The sequence below is a fragment of the Bombus fervidus genome, chromosome 12, assembly GCF_041682495.2.
Source record: "Bombus fervidus isolate BK054 chromosome 12, iyBomFerv1, whole genome shotgun sequence".
Taxonomy (NCBI): domain Eukaryota; kingdom Metazoa; phylum Arthropoda; class Insecta; order Hymenoptera; family Apidae; genus Bombus; species Bombus fervidus.
This window is the reverse complement of record NC_091528.1, coordinates 4,330,302-4,356,480: the sequence shown is the minus strand read 5'-3', so window position 1 is coordinate 4,356,480 and position 26,179 is coordinate 4,330,302. Positions and strand designations below refer to the sequence as shown.

Genomic DNA, 26,179 nt, shown 5'->3' with positions numbered 1-26,179 from the left:
TTTTTCAAAACCATCCACGCTTTTTGAAATTCTAGGATTTTTGTAGATTTTCAATTAGCAAACATTTTACGTTTTTAATAAACTCAAAAATTGGGTCTGTTCTACTACTGTCTTCTACAATCTTCCATTTTCTAGATTTGAAAATCCAATTTTAGATTAACTGAAGATTTATTAATCAAATCAATCAAAGGGTACGCGGTCGTTGATTACTATAATAATTGGTAAGAACGAAGATTCGATTATAATCAAGGATAGTAGAACGAAGATGGTGGCCCTCTCTAGATAAAGCCAATTCTCAGGAATAATCGTGGAAACCCTCGAATGGAATAATAGATAGGGTTTCTCTTGTTCTGGCTAACTCAGCAGCCAGTCCATTGAGATAGGTCAATGACTACGGAATGTAGCTGTTGTGGTTAGATGGGAATATCGAAACGTCTGTAACAGGCCTGTCTAAAAGGCATGCTAACCGAGATCAATAGGCCTAGGTTACCGTTTGACCTTCGAATATCGATTATTTTCTTCTGTACAACCATTTACATTCTTGTACCATTTTTTCAAATATTTAATCTTGCTGATAAATCTAGAACTTCGAAACGCAGCCAATAAATTGGAAATATTAATCAGTAGATTGGAAAAGTGGAAAATTTTCAAGTTAAATTTTAATTACTAGAAGAACTACAACACATTATTAGATGATACGAAAAATCTAAAGTTCTTAAAAATATTGCGGTTAAATTTAAAATATTGATAAAAATTTATTGTTATTTTTATAACAGATTCCATTTATATAAAAAAACAAACAAAGAAAGAAATTTTCGATGTAAAAAGGATCAGAATGAAAAAGATCGTTAAAATTAATTACCAAAATTAACTAACACCAAAAAACAAATAAGATTACGAGATATAGAAAAATTCAAGGAAAAATCACATCCTTGACGAGGAAATAATTAACCCCAAAGAGGGGAAGAAGTAACAGATCTAATCTCGTTACACGGTCAACGACGTTTGATCATAGTCATCGTAACAGGCTGATCAGTTAACGAGATGTTTGATTGCATTTTCAGTCAGATAAGAACCTGAAGGGAAGATAGGGAATAAAGAGAAGAGAAGAAGAGAGAAAGAGAAAGAGATATTTGATGGGCAGTGGTGAACCAGCACCGTTGGCCAAGTTCCAGGGACACAAAAGGATAGCCAGTGAGGATAAAGGCATCGCGAACTTGTTGCGTTCCCAGAGGCGCCTTCCGTTTTCCTTTCGTCGCACTGAAGTCACCCCGGCTACCGTATTCACGCCCTTTTCACACCCATGAATCGTAGGATCGCCGATAAATTTCTGTTCAATGGCCTTGTGGAGAAAACGTGTTGTGTATCTGCGACAGGTTTTCACCATTACTCTTTTTGTAATTTAGCAATTTAACATGTTCAAGACTTACGTATTACAGTAGAATCTCGATTAAGCGAACATGGATTATTCCGATAAATATTGTGAATATGTATTCGTCTGTTAGACATTACAGTATATTGCCTGCATTATCAATATATTCATTTTACCACTTTCAATTGATTTTTATGCTGTAGCATGCCAATATGTCAAAATGTAATCTTATCGTTTCATCAGTTCAGGCGAGACGTGAAATACTACTATACATAAAAATAAGCAAATACTTGCAAGTGTTGAATATAACTAAAAGCAAATACTAAATCTCTTGTGCATAATCTTCTAATACTAGGTGATAAGTAAGTGGTGGGAAATCTTAAGTCAAAGAAATCTATTTCTAGTAAATACTTCAATCTGTATGCATATGGAACCGAGTATTTACTTGAAAAATCACTAGTAAAAGTTTTTACCTTTGTAAATGCTTTTGCCTTTGCGCATACTGTCCATTGACTTGATTAAGTAGTGATAAAACCATAATCGAAATCGCAGCATCTTACGGGATTGGTAAATCAACGATTTGCGACATTAAACGACGCACGAATGATATTTTGAAGAAGACGATATCTCCACTAATGATATTCCCACGCATTCTGAAGTATTCACAGTATCAGAGATAGTCATCAGATGATACGAAACACAGCAAGAAAGTACTCGTAACGAATTACTAACTTTACAAAAGATATACAAGTTAGCAGCTCAGAAGGAAGAACAAAGATAATTATAACATATATCCCCAATACTTTAATCTTTATGAGTTAAACCGATTATAATTGTCCGAAATTTGCGATAATGAGCTTGGGCTTGAGGCGACGCCAAACGTAACCGCGGTCACGGGATGAACGTTTTTACCTAATAGAGGTATAGAGTAATTATTGTATAGCTCTCCTTAAAAAGAATAGTTGTAGCGGCACTCGACAGTAAACATTCCAATGGTTTCTGCCCCGTGGCTCGCCACATACAGACCCTATTCTTTGAGCAAGATGATTACCAGTTGTCGACGCATCTCCACAGTACATGTTCAGCTAGCCTGAGGACCCGCTATAAATCTTAGGATTTAGTTAACTAAGGTCCTTCAAACGGATAAACAGTCTTTATCCTAACAGTCCCTAAATCTATTACCTACTACGGGAAGATACGGGAAATCTGCTTTTCTCACGAACGCTTCCCGTTAGCAACTTTCTCTCAAGAGTGGCTAGCATCTTTCTCTAACCACCAACATAGAAATTAACCAAGCAACGTTCATTTCCCTCACTTTCTGAACGAGGGTTATCCTCGACGAATCCGATGATCTCGTGCTCTGAGACACACCCCATCATAGTTTTCCTCTGCAGCATCACTGTGACGGAGAGGAACATTCTCGTGCGATCTCATCAGCGAGTAAAACGTCTTTACGATCAGTGGATATTTCACGTTTTAGCAAAGAGTTCGACTTAGACTTTGGAAGAAAGTATATTCGTTATCCCGTTGACCGCGGATTCGTTATTGAACCTAAGATCATTGTCATTAGTATCTCGAGTATCTAATCACCACGGTTACTTGTCAAATTCTGTAATAATCATATCTGTACTAGTAGATATCTTCTCTATTGCGTAATAACAATGTCTAATCCAAATGAAGATTCGTTACACGCCTCTAATTATAATGTTAACCCGACATATATATAATACATGTAATACGAAAATAATTATAATTTTCCCTGTAGGATGTAGTTAAATACGAGTCGTTCGGTTATCCGAAAAATTCGAATATCCCATCATCCTGAACGCAATTAGTTCGAATAATCGAAGCTCTACTGTATTAGAATGTATCATTACAGAGAATGATTATGTGCTTTTATAATTAGAATAAAAATGAGGGAAATTAATTCATTTCACGTTTAAATGAAGTACCCATTGTTTCTCACTTTGTTCTCGAAATTTCAAGCATTCGTTTAGATTATCTATTTTCCCTTTAATATGGAGTACAATTTTTATGTAAAAATGTGGAAGGTCCAATGCACCCTTAGGGTAATAATTATGATCGAAGGGTCTGAGTTACGTCTGGGACGACAACAGAGTTCAATCTGGCTTCTACGAGAGATTCTCATCTTGTGGTGCAACGCGGCATGAAATATGCATTACATCGGGGGCATCAGCGATTTTTCGCTCGTATTGAATTACGTTGGTGTTGACTTTGCTGCATATCCTTATCATGTATGCGAACACGTATTTATACGACGTACGTATCAAGCGTTCAAGTAGATGACTAACTTTTTATCAAATCTATTTATGAACTTTACTTCAATTTTCCTTTGACTAATTTTATTTTTAATATAATAATTTATGTGTTTACTGCACAATTGTTTATGCTACTCCTTTATAATATATGATTTGATGGTATCGTTATTTACTCAGTAGGAAAGGAGCACATAAGTATTTTATAACCCACTTCACTACTATATTCTAATTTTATCGCATCTCCGTGTATAGTCCTCCATTAGACTTTTTAGCGTTCCGGGATCCCTTTAGCGTAACCCGTATCTTCTCTCCTTCTCCTTCTTCGTTTAATAATTTTTTAGTACCTAGTAAACTAGTTTTTAAGATACAATGAAAGCACGCGTTAACCATTAAGGGATACCTTTACCCTAAAGAACCACAAAGTAGCAAAAGAAAAAAGAAATTGCTTGATACTTCTATCAAGGTTCCTAACAAGCTAACAAAGTTTAAAAACGATTGAAGTTTTCCAATTACCGAAGTTCCTTATACATCGATTTGACACTTTTCAATTCGCACTGTATAAGGAAAAGGAAACAAACGCGTCAAAAAGGTACACTGATTGGAAAACATTCTTGGCCGAGATCTCTGGCGGAGTTTACAAAGTTGACAAATTGCTAAAGTTTCTTACACACCAATTGAACAATTTGCAACTCTACTCGCACGAAAAAAGAAACGTTTGCGTAAAAAAAAGTACGACTCGAAGATCTGAAGATCCTAATACCTAAAAGGCGAATGAAGGTATTAAACGTAATTTTTTTTTAATCTTATATCAATCTTCAAAACGAAAGGGTGCGTCCTCTAAAAAAAAATAATAAACCAACTAAAGAAGACGCTGAAGGAGCGTCTAATAAGTGAGACCACACATTCACAAGAAAGTCAAAAGTGTAAAATTGCATAGAAAGCACATAATATGAAAAGATACATAAAATATTAAAAGTATAGTGCTTTGCATCAGGTATAATACTTGGTAGATAAAACAATTTTCCACCAAGTCTGTACTTTTTCAATTATATTCTCAAAAATATGAATTTGCATAGAAATTCGCTGTCTGCTAATAACACCAACTAAATAAGCCTTGGGTATCAAGCAATGTCGTATAGATACACGATGAAAACGGCAAGGTAAACGTGGTTATACCGCAGCTCTATCACGATGCCTCAGGATAGTTTACATGTTGAAAGAACTTGTGTATAGGTTGTAGCATGCCGAAGTAAAGTGCAATGGGGTTGCCAGCTATATTATCAGTAGTATGCTTCGATATATAGGTCAACGTTTCAGAGATTACATCTTTCATGGGAAATAAAACCTTGGTTGGACTGCTGCAAGGAAACCGATATGCGGTCGATGGTATCGACGTTATCGAGCCTCGCAGAGCCGAACCACGGATATTGTTCCGCTGTTCTTTCCTTCTGTTGATTATCGATAAACCATCCGCCAGATACGCGGACGTAATTATCGTTTCTGGTACGATTGTCGCTGTGACTCGAATGAAGCGAACCGTGAGATGAATTGATTAATTTCGTTCGACTTTTCTAATTTTTATGTTCGCCATGTTACTCTTGTTCTAATCAACAAACAGAATTTTAACATACACAGAAAAATTTTGGTATTGTAAAAAGGTAGAATTGCCTGAATCAACTAAGCTTCAAAGTCAACAGCTTCAAATTCGATCTTGAATTTTGCAAGCAATAATTAAGCTTGTCGTATATGAGGATTAAAGATGGCGTCTAACAGTGGTTTATCACGGTGATCGCAGAATCACGATCACGGTCGTGATCTAACTTCATTCACGCGTGTGACCGTGACTTTTCTATCTTGAGTGTATTCGTTCATTATGATCGTAATTCTCGATCTTGACTGAATTACTTCTTATAAGATACTCCGATATAGCTTACATAAAAGTATCTGCATGCAATGTAAAATTAAAATTTAAGATATAAAATTTTCTTCGTATAAGGTAAATTTACTTCATTTGGTATTAAAGACAGAAAATAATTCAATTTTCTTTGCTTTCTTTTATATCGGTATTTTAAAGAACAAAATATTGATTCTTCCTTCCTACTTCAAAATCGTGATATTCATTTGATATCGTTAATATAAAATATACAGGTTATATGATGCGCGCGAAGAACAGTTATGTTCTCCGCTAATCAGAAACAATCACAATAAATCACAGATCATTGTGGAAAAGCACGGAGGAAAGAGTTATGGAAAATTATATAGTTTTATTTTCTTTCATGAATTATATAAAATATTTAAATGTATTCTTGTGTATATTTTTTAGAAAGCCTTCAGCTTCTTCTGGTAGTGTTTTCAAGAGTAATCTCTTTGATAGAAATTCTGCTCACTCAGTATTCTTAAAACATCCAGAGATTTTTCTTCTACATTAAGTAATACAGGAAAATGTTTGGTGTCGTTAAACGAAATATGACTCTACAAAAGGAACGTCTAAAATTGATGAACTCCATTACTTCTTATTTCAAAGCTTTTTAAGAGGATCTTTTTTCGTAAATCAATTTTTGCATCCAGAAATTAGCTAACGCTAGCTGTTAGCAAGGGGAAAATTCATATTTAAAAAGCATTGGTGTAACAACAGTATAATAATAATACATTGTGGTAAACGATGCAGTAATTATCATGTTCGTCATTGCATACACCAGCCACGACGAAAATAAGGGTCGAACGAGCAAAAACGAAGAGGAACTAGAGGTTAACGAAGAAAGAGAAGGGAGAACGCAGAGAATGAACATTACTGGAGCCACTCGAATTTATGAAATTGCAATTTCAGCCACGGCTTTCATCGCACTCGGAGCAATTTATCTCGCTACCAGAGCAAGGAAACTACCTAATCCTTTTCCTTATTCCCTCGGATTTCCTTTCCACTGACAATCTTAAGAGTCCTCTACGAAATTTAATTAGTAAATGTATCTCAAAGAAAAAAAAAAAAAAAAAAGAAATGAAGAAGAAAGTATAGATGGACATATATAAATATTTTTATTTTTTTTTATTTATTCATATATATATAATGTAAAATATATATTAAACAATCTAAACATCTACAAGAAGAAATTTAACGCTGAGGAAAGGGCGAAAATACGGAAATTTTATAATAATCTACTATTTTTAAATTCTACCTTAATCTTGTTATTTTTAATTCATGAATTGAATTTTCCACGGGAAGAGATATATGAAATAAGGAAAGTTTTAATAATAATTTTCAGATGATTATTTAATAAATGTTACCATATAGCATTTAGAGTTTCTGCAAGAAATTACAAAATTAAGAAATTAGCGAAATATAGAGATGAGATCAATCTAAATGCCATTTAGGAAATGGTTTCAGTTTCACTTACGGTTGTTCGCAATGGCCAAACCGACAGTGTTCCGCGCACCGGTTATGTAATAAGTATTCATTTCACCGGTCTGGGGGGTTTGGGGCACATTTAATTCCGGAGCAGAATACACGAGGAACACTGTGTACGTATAAAGTACGGAAGAATTATGGCCATTCATAACCGCGAGAGCTTACAGAATTAACAGCAACGAGGCTGCGTGACACGAAACAACAGGAAACGTGGACCGCCATGCTATTTAAATCATACGTCCCTTGTCGAGCCTCTAATGTAGGTCAAACTCAAATTACATACGACAAAGTATTCTGTGATATGTTTTCTACAAACATTACGCAGCATCTCGGTATACTGTCAGAAAATTTCACAATTTCCAAGAAAACTCGACGTCGTTGGTGAGAATTCTTTAGAGACACGCGCGAAGATTTTATAGAAGTGCTCAGTGAAAACGTAGTACAAGGGTATTCTTGCCAGAAGTGGTATGTGTATATATGGAAATATATGGAATCTGTTTAATCTAAATCAGGATAGATTAGTGAGATCCATATTTACTTAAGGTAGAAATTTGAAATTTATTAAATTTTATTTTTATGGTAGATTAAAATTATATTATAATTTGAAAGATTTTTTTATTAAATTTTAATTGTTGCGTAGTCTTAGAGTATTCCAGATGTTCACATTCTTTTGTTCCTAAATAATATTTCTAAACACATTTTTATAATACTTCCTTACATTTTTTAAAATTAAGTTATGTCAATGCACTATACCACTCCATTTATTTGTCTAGATTTTTATGCTTAGCAGAGCACGAATAGCCTAAATACGTTTTATCGACCTTCATATAAAGAACTTCTACCGCACATTACTCCCCCAATTTCTCAACCTAATGCAACCTTTCGCAAAAAAGACCACATTGAAACCACAGAAGAGAAGCGAATAATTTAACACAGAGAAGGCAGAAGTAGAATGAAAGCAGCGGGAAAGAGGCACGCGTGAATAGGGGTTGAGAAGTAACCAAAGCTGAAGACAACCAAAGCAAAAGTACATCCTCATTCATAAGTTATTAAAACTTTTAAAAATCATTATCTCATCTAAAGCGTTTGGTTATAAAAATATCATGTGCAATATTATAATCTCATAAATTGATATTCAGATTATCGTTGCATTTATTGGTATTTAGTACCATACATGCTACAAACCATTTTAGATTTAGATTTTACGCAGACTTTTTGAAACTTTTTAAAATCTGATTCACTGATTTTCTCAACAGAATTTATAGAGGCAAACATATATTATAACTTATTATATTATTGCAACACTTGCGATTAGTTTCAACAAATTGTTGCTATACTAAATCGCAATATCCCACAAATACAAAATTCTGGTTGAACCATAGAGATGAACCAATCTGCCATAGACGTCGCATCTAAAATACACGAAATTTCCTCATTCTTTCGTTAGTATATCAAAGACTAATAGTGTCTCGTAATATGTCTACGAGACTAATTATTCTGCGCAACGCTCGAGGCTGAATTCTAAGGTGTTGAATCTTAGCTAACCCAAATAACGAAACCTCACCCTACTTATGAACGAGAATGTACACAGAACGGCGTTTCGTAATGATTACGACGTTCCGGTAATAAATGCAGCAGAACCAAGCTTCCCTTAAAACTCCAATTAGCAGCAGCCAGTGATTTAATTGTTTTCGAGAAGCGTGAATGTCATCGTACTCTCGCCGTGTCGAGTTTTTCCCTCGATTCAACGTTAAACACGTTCAGCACTAGGCGCGCCAGTTATACACGTTAATTTGGCGACCGTCTTCTAATTACACCGGTGGCGAATCGCGACGACGCTAGTCGGCCCACATGGAAAACGTAAATCCAGCCTGGAGACCAAAGGAGAAGTAATTTCTAGAATTACAAGAAACGCTGAACGTCGAAAAAACCTTTGACGAAGGTCTAAGCGAAGGATTGAGTCGGCACGAATTAATTGGATTGATCGCTACGGTTACTTTCCGTCTCTGTACTTCCGGTTCTTTGACTACCTTGAATGGCTACCTTGAATTTTGTGTATTTTCAGGACTTTTTAAATCTCCTAGAGTTTTGTTTGAGAAAGAGTAAGTGAAAGAAGGAGGTTGGTGTATTTGCTGTTGGATACTTTGTTATAATAATATTGAGGTTTATTGTAAATTGGCTTTGAATGGATTGAGAAAACACAAGACAATTCTTTAAATCATTAGCACGTTGACTGCAAATTTGGTACATTTTATCTTGGAAGCAATACGTTGAAATATAGTAAATCGTAATATTTAATTCCTGATAATATTTTCTGAATCATTTACATCGTTGAGAATGTTCTAGTCTATGAAATTTATCTTACTTCCATTATTCTGAAAAATATATTAACATAGATCGCCGTAGATGACCAATTTAGAGTTGTTAACAATTTTTAGTCATTACTTCCTAACGATCAATGTAATGTAACTTTACTTAAAAGTTAAATAACACGCAACTTCATATATTTCAACTCATCTTGAAAATTGAATAAATATTAGATGACACATTCCAACTAAGATGGACACCATACAAATAAAATCTCACACCCTTGCTGACCTCATTCTCCGAACAATCCTCCACTTATCTGGCGACTGTACTAATTTGAAGGGCCCACAAGCGGTTCTTGGAAGTTGCGTAAATAGGGACGCGCTACTTTTAAAGGAATGCAACGGATCCGAAACGAAATGTTCGAAGGAGAAACGGACGGTCGTCGTTAGCCAGGAGTTAATTATAGACAGGAGCGCGTAATTTTGGCCGCGTTAAGTTTATATTCATCTGTCACGCTCTGAAAAGGTTCACTGCACCCGGTTACACCGCGGCACCGACTGATACGACGCGCTTCGCGAATTCGAAATTAAATGTTTCACCCGTTGTAACCTCGCTTCCAGAGAATTATGCTACTACTACGCCTTTGCCAGGAAACCGGCACCCGTTCGCTTTGATCTCGTCTTCCTCGCTTAACCCTTTGGCCAGGCAAGTTATTGCGACAATAACGTGGATAGCCGAAATTTTCCCTATTATTTAATCGTATACAAAATCAGGAAATGCATTTTACAAACGAAATTTAATAACGGATAATGTACAAATGATTTTATACTTTTAGATTTATGTCTAATATTTGAGTAGTAGTGTTTCCAATTGGAATGTGGAATTTAATCGAATATGTACATGGTCCTCATTGGCAAATTGTAACAGAAATTTTATATTTTGTATAAGAAATTGTATAGAAACTTTAAATTTTCTAATTTACGAATGCACTCCTTTCTTTAAATCTTCTTCAAATACTATAATTATAAAATATTAGATAGTTACTAACATAATTACACAAAAAACACTTGATTCAGTAGCAACAACAATAATTGCGCCTGCTATATAGTTACATCTGTAATAAGTAAAGTAACAATAATTGAAATGCATAGAACGATCATAACATACAAAAGTATATAAAACAGTACACAGTAAAAACAGTATACAATATAAAACAGTAAAGAAGTATACAGATCTATTTGTTATAAAATTTAGTAGGTGAAACAAATTTCTTCCAATTTTACGATCGTGTTTACAACAGTATGAATTCACATAATCGTGTAACCCATTTACAGCACCAACATCAATAAAAATAACTACCTAATCACGCGACTTTCTCCACTATACCATCAAGGATCACCAGGAAAAAAACACAGACAGATATCATGAAAACGTCGAGGAAAACGTTATCGTTTAGTAAGACAATCGCCGCTCTAAACCTGGAGACAATGATTCCTCGTGTTCCCTCCACACTCTCACACAACGACCAACGATGCGAGTGCCCAGCGGCTTCACCGAGTGCACGCTGCGCGAGTTCCTCCTGCATTCGATTCTCCTTTCAATGAGGCATCAGTAATGCGGCAGCGTGAAAAGGAGAGAAAGAGAAAAAATTGTCGAGTTCGGTGAAAGATGCACGTACTAACATACATCTAGAACGATGTATATATGGGCCATATGAAATGCATTATACCCGAACGATCGATTCCGTTGCATATTCAACGGGGCTCGAGAGGGAACAGGAGAAAGCTAAAGGTGCATTGTTAACGCGCGCACAAAGTGCCGTGCTCGGTAAACATATCGGGGAAAGACTACTGGGTCACGATGTCTACTACCTTTTTAATCAAGCTGCAAGTATATTATTCCCATCGTAATTTCAGAGGGCGAAGCAAGTACGTTTTAATGTATTAGCAGCGACGATATTCTCGCCACCAGAAATCCTCCTGGGAAGTAGCCTCCTCGAATTCAAACGCGCGAAAGATGTAAGAAAGAATTTTGTAAGCCGGCAAATCGAGAAATTTTCTCCATTTCTACCTCAGGTTCTACGAGGCAAAGTAAGATAAAGAGGAAATAGAGGATAAATTTTTGGCGGAATGAAAAGTTGCGTTCGGAGAAGGAGATTTTTGGAGATTATTCTTGTCGTGGTTAGTCTTAATGTGGGAATATTTTGTTGGGAATAATTTTAAGAGCTTTGCAATTTGAATAAATATTAAGGTTAGAAGATAAATGTTATGTATGTATATTAATTTTGATAATACATTAGCGATTCTGTTATCATCATTGTATTATCTATCTATACAGGCTCAAGAAAACGTTCCAACACTTATCACAGAAAATTCTTATGTATATGCACATGTATGTTCTCACGTTAGTTTCGAACTTTTCCACGGAATCATCATAGTCGAGTTTCATTAGAGTGCTAATAAAATTTTAACGTGGAAGTGTAACACGCGTAATATATTCGTAAAAAGTTTCTACAAGTGCTCGAATGTAATGTATGCCTATCTTTAACGATCCCACTAAAACTGCCAAAAGAAAAATAAAGGAAATAAAGTAGAAACAAAAAATAAGGAAGGACAGAGAATTTTCATCAATGCAATTGCCCAAGGCAATTAGAAAATTCAGGCTTAACCGCATGACTTGAGGCTAATTCGAAGCTTACAAGTTCGACCACAATTTCCCGCTAACTTGTAAAGTATGAAATTCGGTTTCACGTATAATTTGTAGCTTGTCTTTCGAGAACCAGGTTCGCATTATATTCCTTTCTGTTTGCGAGACGCCGTTGCGACTCGCCAAATTGCTTTTCCACTCTTTATCGAACGCGAAACTTCTCTCTGAACCTCTGAAAACTGCTCTCACGAGCAAGGCGTGTTTCTATTTGCATTTGAAACGTGGACCCTCTTTTCTGGGTTCCTCTCGTTCTTCGACCAGAGCGAACCAGAGAATTGCTCATTTAATGGTGTGCATGATCCGCGAGAAAATTGAAGTTTCCAACCTGTTCGTGCGGAACGTTGTTTACCGGCGATGTTTTTTCCTCGATTTCTTTTTCGTTCGCTCTCCTGAGATGATATCTCCGCTCATATTGCTCCTCTCGGCGATTCGTTTAATAGTGACTAGCTTCTGCTGTGCTGTTTGCAAGAATCGCAATCGATGCAGTTGCAGTTTCTAACTGTATTTTCGATATATTAATCCACGTTTAACTATCGCAATTTTACCATTTTTATGTGACTCTTATAATTTAATTCGTAGAGTGGTATTTTATAATTATTATTGGGTAATCTTCATTCTTAAATTGTCAATTTATTAACAAGGTCGTCATGGAATAATAACACCATGTTATGTTAAAAGATTAGCTTTTAAAAGATAGTTTTAATATTGAAATTCTATTATTGTTATGCCAGTTTTATAATTTAATTCATAGAGTAATTCCATAATTATTACTCGATAATCTTGATTCTTAAATTGCTAATTTATTAACACGATCGTTATGGAATGATGACATCTTCTTATGCTAAAGGATTCATTTTTTAAAACATATTTTTCATATTGAAATTTCATTATTTTTATGATTTCACGCATGAGGTAATTTTCTATCGTTAATATCGAATGATCCCAGCTCTATAAAATTGCAGATTTATTAGGAACGACTCGCAGCCGACAATCGAGATACAATTAGCGAGTTGGAGGATATACAGCGCAGGGCTGCTTCGCTTCAGATTCCCTGTAGCGATCCGCGTGAGTCACAGAGAAAGCTAGAGAGAGGAAGAAATATATATGAAGAGAGAAGAGTTTTGAGTGGTCTTTTTCCTCTGTGGCCTGATTCAGCTCGCTTCGCGGTGGTAAAAATAAAGGAATGCAAATTTAATTACCGAAGTACTCGGCACGTCGACGAACCGCGGGGAGCTACATACATTTCACAAGTACAGACCCATGACATTTCGTAAAAATTTTAGTTCCAATTAATCTTGTCACCATATTTCCCCGCGTTCTCTCTCCTTCTGCAAAATATCTAACGGTTGGCCCGCGTGTAACGTTATTATATATGATCGAACAAAAATGACAATGTCATTCGCGTTAATTGACACGACAGATCCCTACCATAAGTGGATAAATAATCTCCATTTAGTACGATGCAGTTCTTTTTTCCGTCCCTCTGAACAACGATTTAATTATTCATCCATTCAAAAGCTGATATGTAATTGAATGAATTATGTCGTTGTTAAATAAAGTAGCAAGAAATTGTGCGACAATGTTTGACTGATTTTTTGCATTATTTGGTTATGTTTCGGTATTCATTAATGTATAAAATATTAGATAATGTTTTAATAATTCCTCTGTGCGATAAATTTTGTAGTACGGCATATAATGATTCATGGCATGTGCTGTCGATACGGTGTCCATCACTGCCTCCATTAAACTGTCATTCTGAATCGCTCATTTTTCAAATGAAATTCGTTTTATTCAATTTTTCACATAAAATCCATTTTTTCTTTTTTTCGAGTTAAATTGTAGTAAAAAGTATTTTTAAAGAATCTGTGCCTTATACATATAGATAATATCTATGTATTCCCTATTTTATATACATATATATTTATAGTATATAATAACATAATGTATGGAGAATATATATTTATTCTCTATGTCATATATCATAGAGAATATTTTTCATATTTTTCATAAAGAGCAAACTAGAACCAAACTAGAACTTTGATACAGTATCACCTGAATGATATTACTAAACCATATTTCGATGCACATCGACTGATTAAAGCACTGCACAATATAAAATAACAATGTGTGATTAAGGTAAATCCTATCCTTTAGCGCCATAAATCGCTATTATTCACGTTCGAATAATCGCACGAATGGATGAAAAAGAAAAATCAGTCAAATAGGTTGCGAGCTTTCACGCGCGTGAACTCACGCGTCACGCGGGCATTATGCGTGCCTTAACACCAACCGTAATGGATTAATCCCCTTTTTGCTGTGCCTTCCATACAGAATCGTATTCCCAGCGCGATTCACTGTCACACCGAAGGAAATGTCATCTATCACTCGGGCTGTCTCGAAACTGTGTGCTCGAAAAAAGGCTTGACAGACGAACAGACGGATATGTGTTCAACATAAGCCGATTTGATAGGGAAAAGGTGAGTCTGTATCCGTTTTGAGGTATATATATACACCTATCTACAGTTGCAAGGAATAAAGGTGAGTTGCTATAGCGTAGAATTTACACGTACTCCGTTCGAAGCTAGGGATAAGTAGTATTAGACAGTCACTGAACGGACAAGTCGATTCTACTGGGAATATGCACGAAACACGCTGCGCGCGTCTGTTATACACGTGCAAATAGCTTCAGTAGCAGCTAATTTTAATGAAATATTTTATCGTATTAACGTTGGACGAAGAATCGTGGCTTTTAAAAATAAGATTTGAATTACGGTGAGTTCTGTGTCGGCTTATAATACTGATAAATCTTTTAGTATCTTGAAATTTTATTCCAAAGGTTTTTCTTTTGATATTGTGGGCATAGAAATTGAAGTCAAGCTGTTGGAAACCAAACAGCTTCTACTTTTTATAAATCTCAATTTCATTATAGAGATACCGAAATAATGTTCAGCTTCCAGGTAATGGATAATTCGGATTGATTCGGTCTAATAACTCAAAGAATAAAATGTAAATGGTAAATGTAGTCCATTGCTAAAGATCTCTTCGTCCATTGAAATTTTATTTCAAAGTTCTTGCTCATATTCTGACCACAGCAATATTAATTGTAGCAGATGAATAATGTTTGAGAATTAAAATTCAAGTACAGAATTGGGTCCACTGTTAATTTCTTTAATCCTCCGAAATTTTATTCCACAATTTTTACCAATATTACGGTAACAGGAATGTATTAATTACTGAGAGTGAATAATGACGCAAAAAATAAAATTTAAATAGCGGTTCATTGCTGAGTTCTCTTATTCTTTGAAACCTTATTCCAAAGCTTCTATTTATATTCATATTTCAAAAATATTTTCCCAATTACATCAGAGATCAAATCTTCTGTTTTCTGTAAATTTCTCCTTTCCCTTAAATTATTGCTAATAAAATTCTCACTGGTATGAACCGTAAAAGTCAATTCTCGGGATTTTCCAAGAACTTCCCGATGAGAAGGAGCAACCTTTATGCCACGAACTTCATAAAAATCGAGAATATATGTGAACGAAAAGGGGGAAGCCGCGAGGAAAAGAAAGAAAAGAGACGATTCACTGGAAAGCATAGCAGGGTACTATTCAGTAGCTTGATAAACACACCGCACGGAGAAAAAGGCTGAAAAAGAGTGGAACAAGAGTGGAAAAAATGCGGAAGAGCGTCTCCTGATCTGCATTTTTCATTTAGTCCCTGTTCCCTTCGGATAAAATGCATTAGCGAGTGCTTGCGTGAATCATACTGCACCCCATACGAACCACTGGTTACCATGGACGAGTAGCAATTCGGAATAATAGTGCAAACAGCAATAGTGCAAATATTTAATTTTGTATACACCATTTGCATATTGAGCCCGCTTTGCATCATATTGAGACTTCAGAAACGCTGATTTTCAAATCAGCAAATTTTCAGATTAATCAATCACTTTCTTTGCTTTTTACAAGGTCTCTGAACATCGTACTGCAAGTAGGAGAGTTTAAATTCGTTACCCTCTTACTTTGGAATTTATATTCGAATTAATACTTATGTTAGAATAGGCTATGGAAATTGTGTTCGTTTATACGATGGAATATAAAATTCTTTTGGAATCTTCTTTAAGCGTATTATTATTTGTAAAAAGTAAAATAAAACAAAGTATTCATTTGTGTTTAAATTCCCAAATGGACGAATTTCCGGAGCTGATGGTCGATTAATACTTTAACGAAAAAATATACCAGTTATCGGTTCACTTAAAAATTTCATTAACCATAGCAGATGATTTATAAACCTAAAATATAAATATTTGAAATAATACGTAACTCGAAAAACGTTGAAGAAATTATATAGGAATATTAATAGAAGCCTCTCTAATGTAGATGTAAATTTTCATATTAATATCTCAAGCCAAAATGCAACGATTTGAAGAAAAATTGATGAATTTTTTGTCTTATTTTCTGAACGTGTTCCGGAAGGATAAAAATAAAACTAAGTACGTCGACATCGGTGAAGCGTTAACCTCCTAGATATCACAGAAGTTGTACAGTTCTCTGAGGCGGGAATTACTTGAAACGGAGAGGAACCAATTTCTCTAGCTTCCTCGATACTTTCAGCGATAATTTCGTTAGAAATACGTCGAAGGAACGATCGAAATCTGAACATTACTGGCTTCACGCTCGATTTCAACTTCGAGATATGTCTCGTACAGAATTCTCTCGCGTGCACCCTCATCCCTTTTCTCCTCAGGTATTTTTCACCGCTACTATTGATCATTCTCATCGACAAGGTGTGAGATTGAAAACGTGTCTGTTCATACCGGCGCGGCGCCGCGGACAATTTCCGCTGCGTCCTCGTTTTCGGCTGGAGGACCTCTTTCTGTTAATTTTAGAAAGGACTGTCGGTTCTACTAGGAATCGTGACTAGAAAATGAGGAAAACCCTCATGGCAAGATGCAGATAATTCATTTTGTTTACGCTCGTTGTGTTTGTATAACTTTTTTACATTATTTTACTGTTTGGTCTTCGTTGGATTAAAGACCACGCGTGGCTGGGCGTGTCTGACTAGTTACTGACTAATACTACTTCTCGCTTGTTATAATAGGAAATCAGACAATAAATCTTCATTCCAAGAAAATTTCAACCAATATAAGAAATTATTTCTTGATTTCGCTGCTCTACGTTTACGTAGAGTTTAATTTATCCTTTTGGGAAAACTCGAAAGTGTTTTATGGACTTAAAAGCTTTCCATGATAAATGTTCAAATATTCTCGCGAGCCAGTGTATATTTTGATAATGTCTATTGAAAACATATAGCATCCATTTCGAGTTATACAGACCCGAACGCAGCAGGATTAACCGTTTCCTCGACTCAACAGGAATATTCAATATCATTAACTCACTCGACGATGGAACGAAGAGGCGAAAGCCGATTCTCAAACAAAGAACACAACACAGTGGATTATCCTTCCCGATCTAGCAGCAACAGCCACTATCCACAATCGTCGTGCAATTAATTACGTGCTGGCCGTTTAATTACGTTAATTTCAGGAATACCGCAACGATCACCGGCACGAGACTCGTTCGACAAACGTGTTTACGCGGTATGTGATTCCCTACGTTCGATAATTGCACGCCCCTGTTTCCTATATTTCCTTTAAATTTTATTATTTTTTTTTTTTTCCCCAGAAAGATAGCTGCAATTCCCGGCGAATGCCTATGAGTAGCGAGATACGCGAGGGGTAAAAACGAATGGAGAAAGAAGTCGAAAAAGAACAACAAAGGAAGATATGGAAAAAGAGAGAAAAGGGGTGAGAGAGAGAGAGAGTGAGAGGGAGAGGGAGAGGACGGGAGAGGAGTAAAAAAAGAACCAGTAAAATGAAAATTCATGAGGGTGTGCGTGAGACGTTGCTTCGTTTCATTTCCGTGGAAAATTTATTGGATATATCGACGGGTAGGGTGAGTGGCAGCGGCCGTTTAATTAAATCAATAATAAAGGGATAAATAAACTGCGCGATTCCGTATGGATGAGTTTTCATCCCGTGATTTTCGTTCGATGAAACTCGTTACACGAGTCGATGATATTTATACGGAAACGGCGTCGCAGTGAACCCGATATAAATTTTTGATGATATAACTTTCAGCTTCGGAATTGTTGATTCGATGATTGCCCGGGTGTTTATTAAGAGCGTGGTAAAAATATCGACCATTTGCACGAGCCTCCGTACATTAATGTTTGTTAATCACAGTTCCTACTCAAAGCTCGATTTATTAATATTTGTAATTTATTGGAAAATTGGAAAGATTTGAATTAATATGCACCGTTTAATTATACGTAAAGGTGTGTTTGTTCCTCTGCCAGGCGGAAGGCTGTTCGTGAATGTAATTATAAAAATTTTGCTATCGGGCAAGCCTCACTCGCAGCGTGTAATTTTATGGAATACGAAATGTAGTCGGTGAACTCACCTGTGCATCTGCGAGGATGCGCCGCATCAAAGCCAAGGTGGGGTGCGTTGTGAGGTCATCTTCGAGGGCAAGTGCTTCACCTTCTTTGTTTAAGCGATTTAAGGTATTGAGGGCTGCAACACAATATAAATAACCTTGTAATATGAATGTTGTAACATCAACTAAACCATAAGGAAATAGAAGAAATGAGAATAAAGTAGAAAGAAAAAGCAAGCAAGCCAAAGTTCGTCTGCAGATTGTATCATTTTTAGTTTAATTAGTTAGGTTACCCAGAATTTCATAAATCATGGATTCAATTAATTTTATTGTAATAATTACAATAATAAATAAAAACTGTCATTAAATCTTACGATAGTCGAACTTATAATAACTTCCATTTGAAATATTTTTTGGTAAAATAGAAATTCTAAGATTAACTCTTTAAATCATTTTATCATAAAAAAATTCCATAAATTCGAGGAAAATAAAAAAATCTTTGTTAAAACACTTTGACGACTGGTGTCGCGTAGACGTGACTTCGTTCTGCCATCTGTTGTCGACTGCCGTCACGTTTACGTGACTTCGGCCTTTCTTTTAATTTAATCGCCACTTGAGCGTGAGACAAACGATTCCCCTGTTTGAAAGTGTTCTACTAAAGTAAAACGATTTACGAATGCGCTGAAAAGACCGGCAATTTGTGAGCCTAATGATCCAGCGAAAGTGAACGGTCAGAAAATGATTATAATCCCAATTTCTGTAACTGTATGGGACAATCAGAAAATAAAAAAACGAAATTCATACAACGTTTATGCGTGTAGAAAATAAATAAAGATAATATGATAAAGATTCGATAATGATGATGGATTCGATGCAATTTATTCAAAAGATATATCATAATTATAACAACAGACAATATAAGATGTAAGTCAAAATGCGCAACCGACAAAACGTTAACGTAGAATTTTAATTCCTTAAAACAAAGTTCTTTGACTCGAAAAAAAGGCCAAGATTATAACGTGAAAATTCAAAGGCCGGGTTAAAGACAAAAGACCAGGAACCATGGGATTTGTGCTGACAAGATGGCCGTCGTTTCCTGACTCGTTCATCTCGCATTACCTTCGCCGAAGTCGTTGCTGCGACGGGATAATTGAATTCTCAGAGCTTGGTGCTCGTGGCGCGAAGGTGGAAAAGCCCGAGGGGTGCCAAACTGTTATCGACAAGCTCGTTTCGATCATAGGTCAGAGACGATGAGCTGCGCCATCCCTATGTCTCGTCCTTTTCTTCCTCCTCCTGATACATCGCGTTTGACTTTCTCGAGTGCGCTTTAATGTACAACTCGCACGAGAAACTTTCGTTTGAATTGTTTCGACATCGATTCACTGAATTCAAATCGATGTTCGATGGGTTACCGATCGACTGTTTTCGATTTTCTATCGATGCTTTCTGTCGATCCGCAACACGTTCGTGGTCGAAAGTTTTGAAACGATCGATGTATGGAATGGTAAACGAAACATATTTGATTTTCTCTCCACAAAAATTCGAATAATACCGAATATCCAAATTACTTTTTTTCTAAACTTTACATACACTTAACGTTTCTATCTTTGAGTTCTACTAAACTTCATCGATTACATCTTTAAATTTAACAAGTTCTCTTAACTATTTTATATTAAAATGTTTCCTTTTAGTCGTAAAAGTCCATTAATATTATATCATGTCTTTTTCTTGTGACTTTCAATTATATTCACAGGTAATATAATATTACAAATATAATATTATTAAAATGAATAACACGAACAAACGTAATATCATCGATACGTGATAAGACATTTTCAGCAAATACTAATGAACATACCCAGAAGTTTCATAATAAAAAAGTTTCCTATCGATTACCTCGATATTACGAATATTTCTGAAAGTTTTATCTTCTAGAGAGGATTCCGAGTCGATGAACATTCTCGGTAATTTCATTTTATTCCTCATCCGGGCGATACAAATAATTCATGGGGTAATTGCGTTAAGTTTATTCTGCTCACACCTTCGACCAAGTGTTACATCCTTTCATCAAGAAGTTGTACGCAGCGAGTAATTAAGCGACGAGATAAGAAATCCGTTTCGTTGCGCCCCACGTAACGAACCTTTAAACATTCTCGCTTAATTAGTTTTCAAATTCGAGCAATTACACCATGGCCGAAAGCGAACACCGGCAATTACCCGACTAACGAAGTTACCAACAATCTTTGCCGTGTAAATAAGTTGCTCCGGCCAGTTAACAGATGAAAATCAACCGTTTATTAATTCCTCGTGAATCTTTTATTTCGGTATTTAATCGTAATTTATTCGATCATTGACTTGATCATAAATGTCACGGTGGACTGAGCGTTGTAATACGATTTGTAAAGAATTCTATGGAGAATTTCCCCGTATAGAGAACCACGGATCTAATTCTATGATTTGCAGAAAGATTTCTAGAAAATTTCATGTTGTAAATATTACTAATATTGTCGTCGCCTGAACGTGAAGATATTAAGGGAAAAGCGTTAGGAATGAAAACCTCGCGTGAAAAATTCAGAATTTGCAGCAAGATATTCGCAGAAAATTCTACGTTTCAAACATTAATATTGTCGTCACGTCGTCCAGATTTAAGGATATATAGGAACAAATTTCGTACAGAGAATTCAAAATGTGCAATAAATTGTACATAAAATTTATTACGTTAGAAAATTTTAAGAATAAAATTTCTTATAGAAAATTGTTTAAAATCCAACGAAACTTTTTAGAGTTTGTGCTTTAAAAATATCATTATTCGATGGATCTGATATTGGGAAATAAAATGTCATATTGTATGAAATTTTCTTCACATTATTCAGCTATTATCCAGAATATTCATTGCGCGTTATACTACGTAATACAGTGGGAGATTATCAGGAACGATTGGGGTAATGTGCAATTGACGGAAAACATCGAAATTCGATGACATTTTCCACAATTCGGAGCACTGTACTGTTTTGGTGGATATCGATGCATTAGTACACCTATCGAACTCTCATAAACGTCAATGTAGCAAGCTCTCGAAACTCCTCTCTCTCTCTCTCTCTCTCTCTCTCTCTCTCTCTCTCTCTCTCTCTCTTCCAATCCCTCGTTCAATTCGATACTCGATTTATATCCCATCAAATTCTCATTTATTAGAAAGTATCGAGATAAAATTTGAAGTACGTAGACGGTTCGTTACGGACGTGAAGTTTTGTAGATAAAGCTAACATATGATCGACGTTATATTATTGAAAATAAAAAAGCGGTGAGTTCAAAAGTTCCAGTATTTTTCAACATGGCTCTATCGAATAAAAGTGGTTTCTGAGAGTTGAGGTAAAAATGGCAGATAGAAAAATGTCTAAAATATCTTGAACGTTTAATTGGTCAGTTTAAATATGATTTTAGTAGACTTTTTAATAAGTAAGAACTTTCATTGAGAGTGATCAAACAGATACGTTGAAAAATACTATGAAAACGAATATTATCGTGATCAAAAATACTACATATAATCATAGAATAGTTAACATAGGATTTATCAACGATTGAGGTATAAGACCTGTACGAAAGAAAAATTGTAAATTTAAAAAATTTCTGAAAAAGTACCAATTAGTCGTTCCGATTCGTTTTAGTAATAAATCGCTCATTTCCCTTCTATTCCGCCGGATATTCACATTAAATTCTGCGCTTTCGTTCGTTAGAGAGTGAAAGATGTTTAAAAATCGCGGTATCCGTTTGATTGTCCGCCTTAATATCTTTTCGTGTTCCTTTGGAGGAGATGGTTTTACGTTTGCAGAGAGTTAAGACAGGCAAGTACACGCATCGGGTTACGGTCAGGTATGTGCATTAAGGCACATAAAGGGCTTACGTAGACGTAGGCGACCCTCCCAGCTGGTATATAGGTCTACGTGCAAACACGCAAGCACGTTAAGTGCGCTTCCAGCACGAGGTCGCTATGAGACCAGCAGGGAACCGCGAAGGGGTTAGCCTGATATATGGGATAGCTTGATATTATGCGCCTCCGCACAGACCGGAGGAATATTCTTTACGATCTTTCCTCGAAAATGAAACCTATTCGATACGTCGAGATATACTCGACAAAATAGCCAGCTTTTATTTAACTTCGCGTGCAGATTCGTACTATTTTTGTAGACAGAAGATTAACCCTTTTATTGCTATTCGGTTGTCCTAAAAGTGTCTTTCTTTTACAGACACATCTTTTACAACGACGCATCTTTATATAAACATGAAACCTAATCTGTTGAACGTTGTGATCTTTATTTTGATAGAACAAAATGGATCATACGTAATTCGATAAAATAATATAAAACGAAAAATGTTGTGCATCCATTATTTCCCTATAAAACGAAAGAAACTTTTCGGACGACGTAATATAAATGGTATCATAAATATTGTAATTTCGCTGAAAGTTTCACTAATCTTCAATTAGTAATAATTGAGTAGCTTTTTATTAGTAATAATTTTATAGTTCTATTTGTATAGAAATCAAGAATGTTTCGAAATATAAAATACCATAGCGCGTATTTAAAAAAAAAAAAATAAAGTTAGTCTATTGTAATAAAAATAAACTTGTCTGAGCTAGTATAACGAAAATAAACTTCACTGAAAGAATATGATAAAAAGTTAAAGGTAATTTTATAAATAGCACTTTTATTGGCAATATATAATTACTATCGACTAGATCAGCGTTGTTATATCTCATCAAAAACTTTTTACCAAGGTTTAAGGAATAAAAAGTGGCACTATCCGTAAAAAACATAGATAAAAAAAAAAACACTAAATACAGATTACATGGAAACATCTATACAACTTTAATTTATTTTCAGAGTTCTAAGATCTCTGAAACTGCGCTGTAATACCTTCAATACGATTTACAGCTGTGAGATCTAGCATTAACCTCGCTGTAGTACTCGAATTTTTTAGTCCGACTCACGCTCAACAAACAAGAACAAGCAAGAGGAATTTTTGTTAAACATTTTAACAAAAATTAGTTAGTTTTAGATAAGGTTAAGATTTAGTTTTAATACAAAATAAAAAGTGTTTCTCATTTTCTGCAACACTTCTCAAAATGATATTTTACCTGTTTAAGAAGCACTTTTCAATATATTGAAGTTTGAAACAGATCGGAGATACCGATCAAATTGTAAAGTATTACCGTATATTAAAGCATCTTTCTATTAAAAATGCTATTTACGACGATTTTTCTTAAACCTTTCACCCGCTCCAGCTACTCACTCCTTTTCTAAAAGCAATTTATTAGAAGATTAGAGACTTCTTTCAAAGTCAGTTTCAGCTGCATCCTCTACGATATTGTGCTTTATGAAATAGCAACGACCAATCACCAAGAAAGCCCCATGTGCACCATGGTAATCCATATACCACTTTTTTTTCCTGCAAGACTCACCTTCCTCGAAGGGCTGCGCCCGTTTAGCGAATGCCCTCGAGAAAACGCCGCGCGGTTTCGAGGTCTCCACGCCGTTTTCTACGGCTGCGCTCATTTTTCTGAGTGGTCCTTCACGGAGCTTGTGTTCCCAGGATGAATAAAAGGACCATCTGAAATTCACGTGACACTCAACATCTTTGTTTAAAGAATCCGCGGTCATGGTGCGAGAGCTTTGATACGAATCTCCGTTTGACGTTCCTGCAATCACTTCTCACTCCCTAATTAAACGATTGAAACGATTTTCTACCGTAAAATAATTCTCCCTTGTTATTAGGTTTCAATTGTATAGACGATCTTCTTTTCTGTTATTAAATTTAGATTTGAGAAAATAAAAGATACTTCATGAGCATGGATTTTGAGATATTAGAAGTACTTCTTATGCTTAAAATTGCTATAAGTTTAGTAATTAAAAATTTAATATACTATAATATTTGTTATATTAAATATTTGCTATATATTTCTTATCTTTATTTCATTTTATTTTTTACTGTTTATATATTTATCATATATATTTTGCTATATAGTTGCTATAAATTTATACTTAATAAAATATGTATATATAAAGATAATAATAGATACGAATAAATCGTCAATTTAATTGGTACTGATGTGTTTAATGATACACTATTGAAATATTGTACCACAATGGTAAGTAAAATGTAAAACATATATCTAGATACAGAAGCACGTAGAAACTGCAAGTCCCGTAACACGGTGTTACAGAAAATTAACGGAATTTATGTCACTGCTCATTATTACAAAAAAATATTACATCATGTACTCCATTTCACCATCTTGATTCGTTTCATAACGATGAGAATACAATGTTCCCTACGATTTCACCATTTCCACTTATCACCAAGATTCCAACAGATAATAGGAAAGAAAACTGTGGACGATCTACATATCTGGTTTTCACACATTTTCCCCAACGTACACTATTATTTTCGCTGCAGTAATGTTTTGCAATTTTCCTATTGCCCAGAATATATCACCTTCGCTACGTAACAATGCGTCATATTACATCACTATAGATATTCGCACAATGTCCCTAGTTAATTGCTGTTCTTCAATCAAGAGTTTCCCTTTAATTAAATGTAGATTATCTGATTACGGAGTAGAGATTACAACGAAGAACTGCCGGTGGTACGTCAAAGATTAAAAGCAACAAAGGGTGAAATCCCGTACAACATTGCATTCAAGCTTCTCTCTTTACGAGGCCTGGATAACATAGCATTAAGTCTACTCTGTTTAATTACTAAACCTTTAAAATCTTCGCGAGCATTTTAATGTTGTGTCCAATGGAAGACTGTTCTGGGAGATCTAACGATGACGTTAACGATTGTTCAAACACGATCAAATTGCGAGCACCGATTTTAGGAAGGAAAAAGGTAGAACGGTGCTAAAAATCTTGATACTAAATTCTTTTAATGATAAAAATATGAGTGGAGGTTGCAGAAAATGGCAAGCTGAAAATCGTAGTGATGTAAATCGAGATTTTGAAGTTTTGGATTTATAATTACCTATTTTAATCTTAAACGTTAAAATTCCTTTATTTTCATAATTAATTAAGTTGTAATTTTACTCTGCGTTTGACACGTGTTATTTGCAAAAATATAATATAGTAATAATAATATTTATCATACGCTATACTAAATGTCTACTGTACGTTTATGTTTAAACTTACAGATCTATATCGTTAGTTATTTATCTAAAACTTATTTTACACTTTCAATACTTTTTACTTAATTCTGCTCTAATCCTAAACCATATTATACTAGCAAATTTCCTTAGATATACGTCAGTGTAACTTTAGCCTTTGTTCTTATTCACACTCTATTGAACTCTATCGTCTTCTTTGCTTCCTGTATAAATGATTTGGAAAAATATAATGGTTTTTTTGTAACAATAAACACAGACCACTATTTCACGAAGAATAGGAGTGGACTTACATCACTATGATTCTCACTCCTGCTATTGAGGATAGTTGATTTTCTCTTTCGAGGTGAATCTGATTCAAGAAAATGAAAGACGATTTATGGAGCGTGAATCTCTGTGATATAAAACATTTCTATGGAAAAATAAACAAGTGAAAACTGTAGTTATATTTCTCATGGAGAGAACAAAGATTTATAGAGTGTCTGCAAGTGGTATATTTTCTTGAAACGATCCTAG

The 26,179-nt window shown here is 35.1% G+C and overlaps 1 protein-coding gene across 11 annotated transcripts in view; it reads right to left on the bottom strand.

Annotated features, from left to right (window-relative positions):
- Liprin-gamma (liprin protein kazrin) overlaps positions 1–26,179 on the bottom strand; it is a 138,898-nt gene that overhangs the window by 35,813 nt on the left and 76,906 nt on the right. For 8 of the 11 annotated variants that reach the window (XM_072014140.1, XM_072014136.1, XM_072014137.1 and 5 more), the window contains 2 exons: positions 23,966–24,114; positions 18,532–18,644 (listed from right to left, as the gene is read on the bottom strand). In XM_072014140.1, coding sequence (XP_071870241.1) covers positions 18,532–18,644; positions 23,966–24,059 — 207 coding nt within the window. In that variant the 5' untranslated portion in view covers positions 24,060–24,114. The remainder of the gene's footprint in view (positions 1–18,531; positions 18,645–23,965; positions 24,115–26,179) is intronic. The other 3 variants (XM_072014145.1, XM_072014144.1, XM_072014139.1) reach the window with 1 other exon arrangement.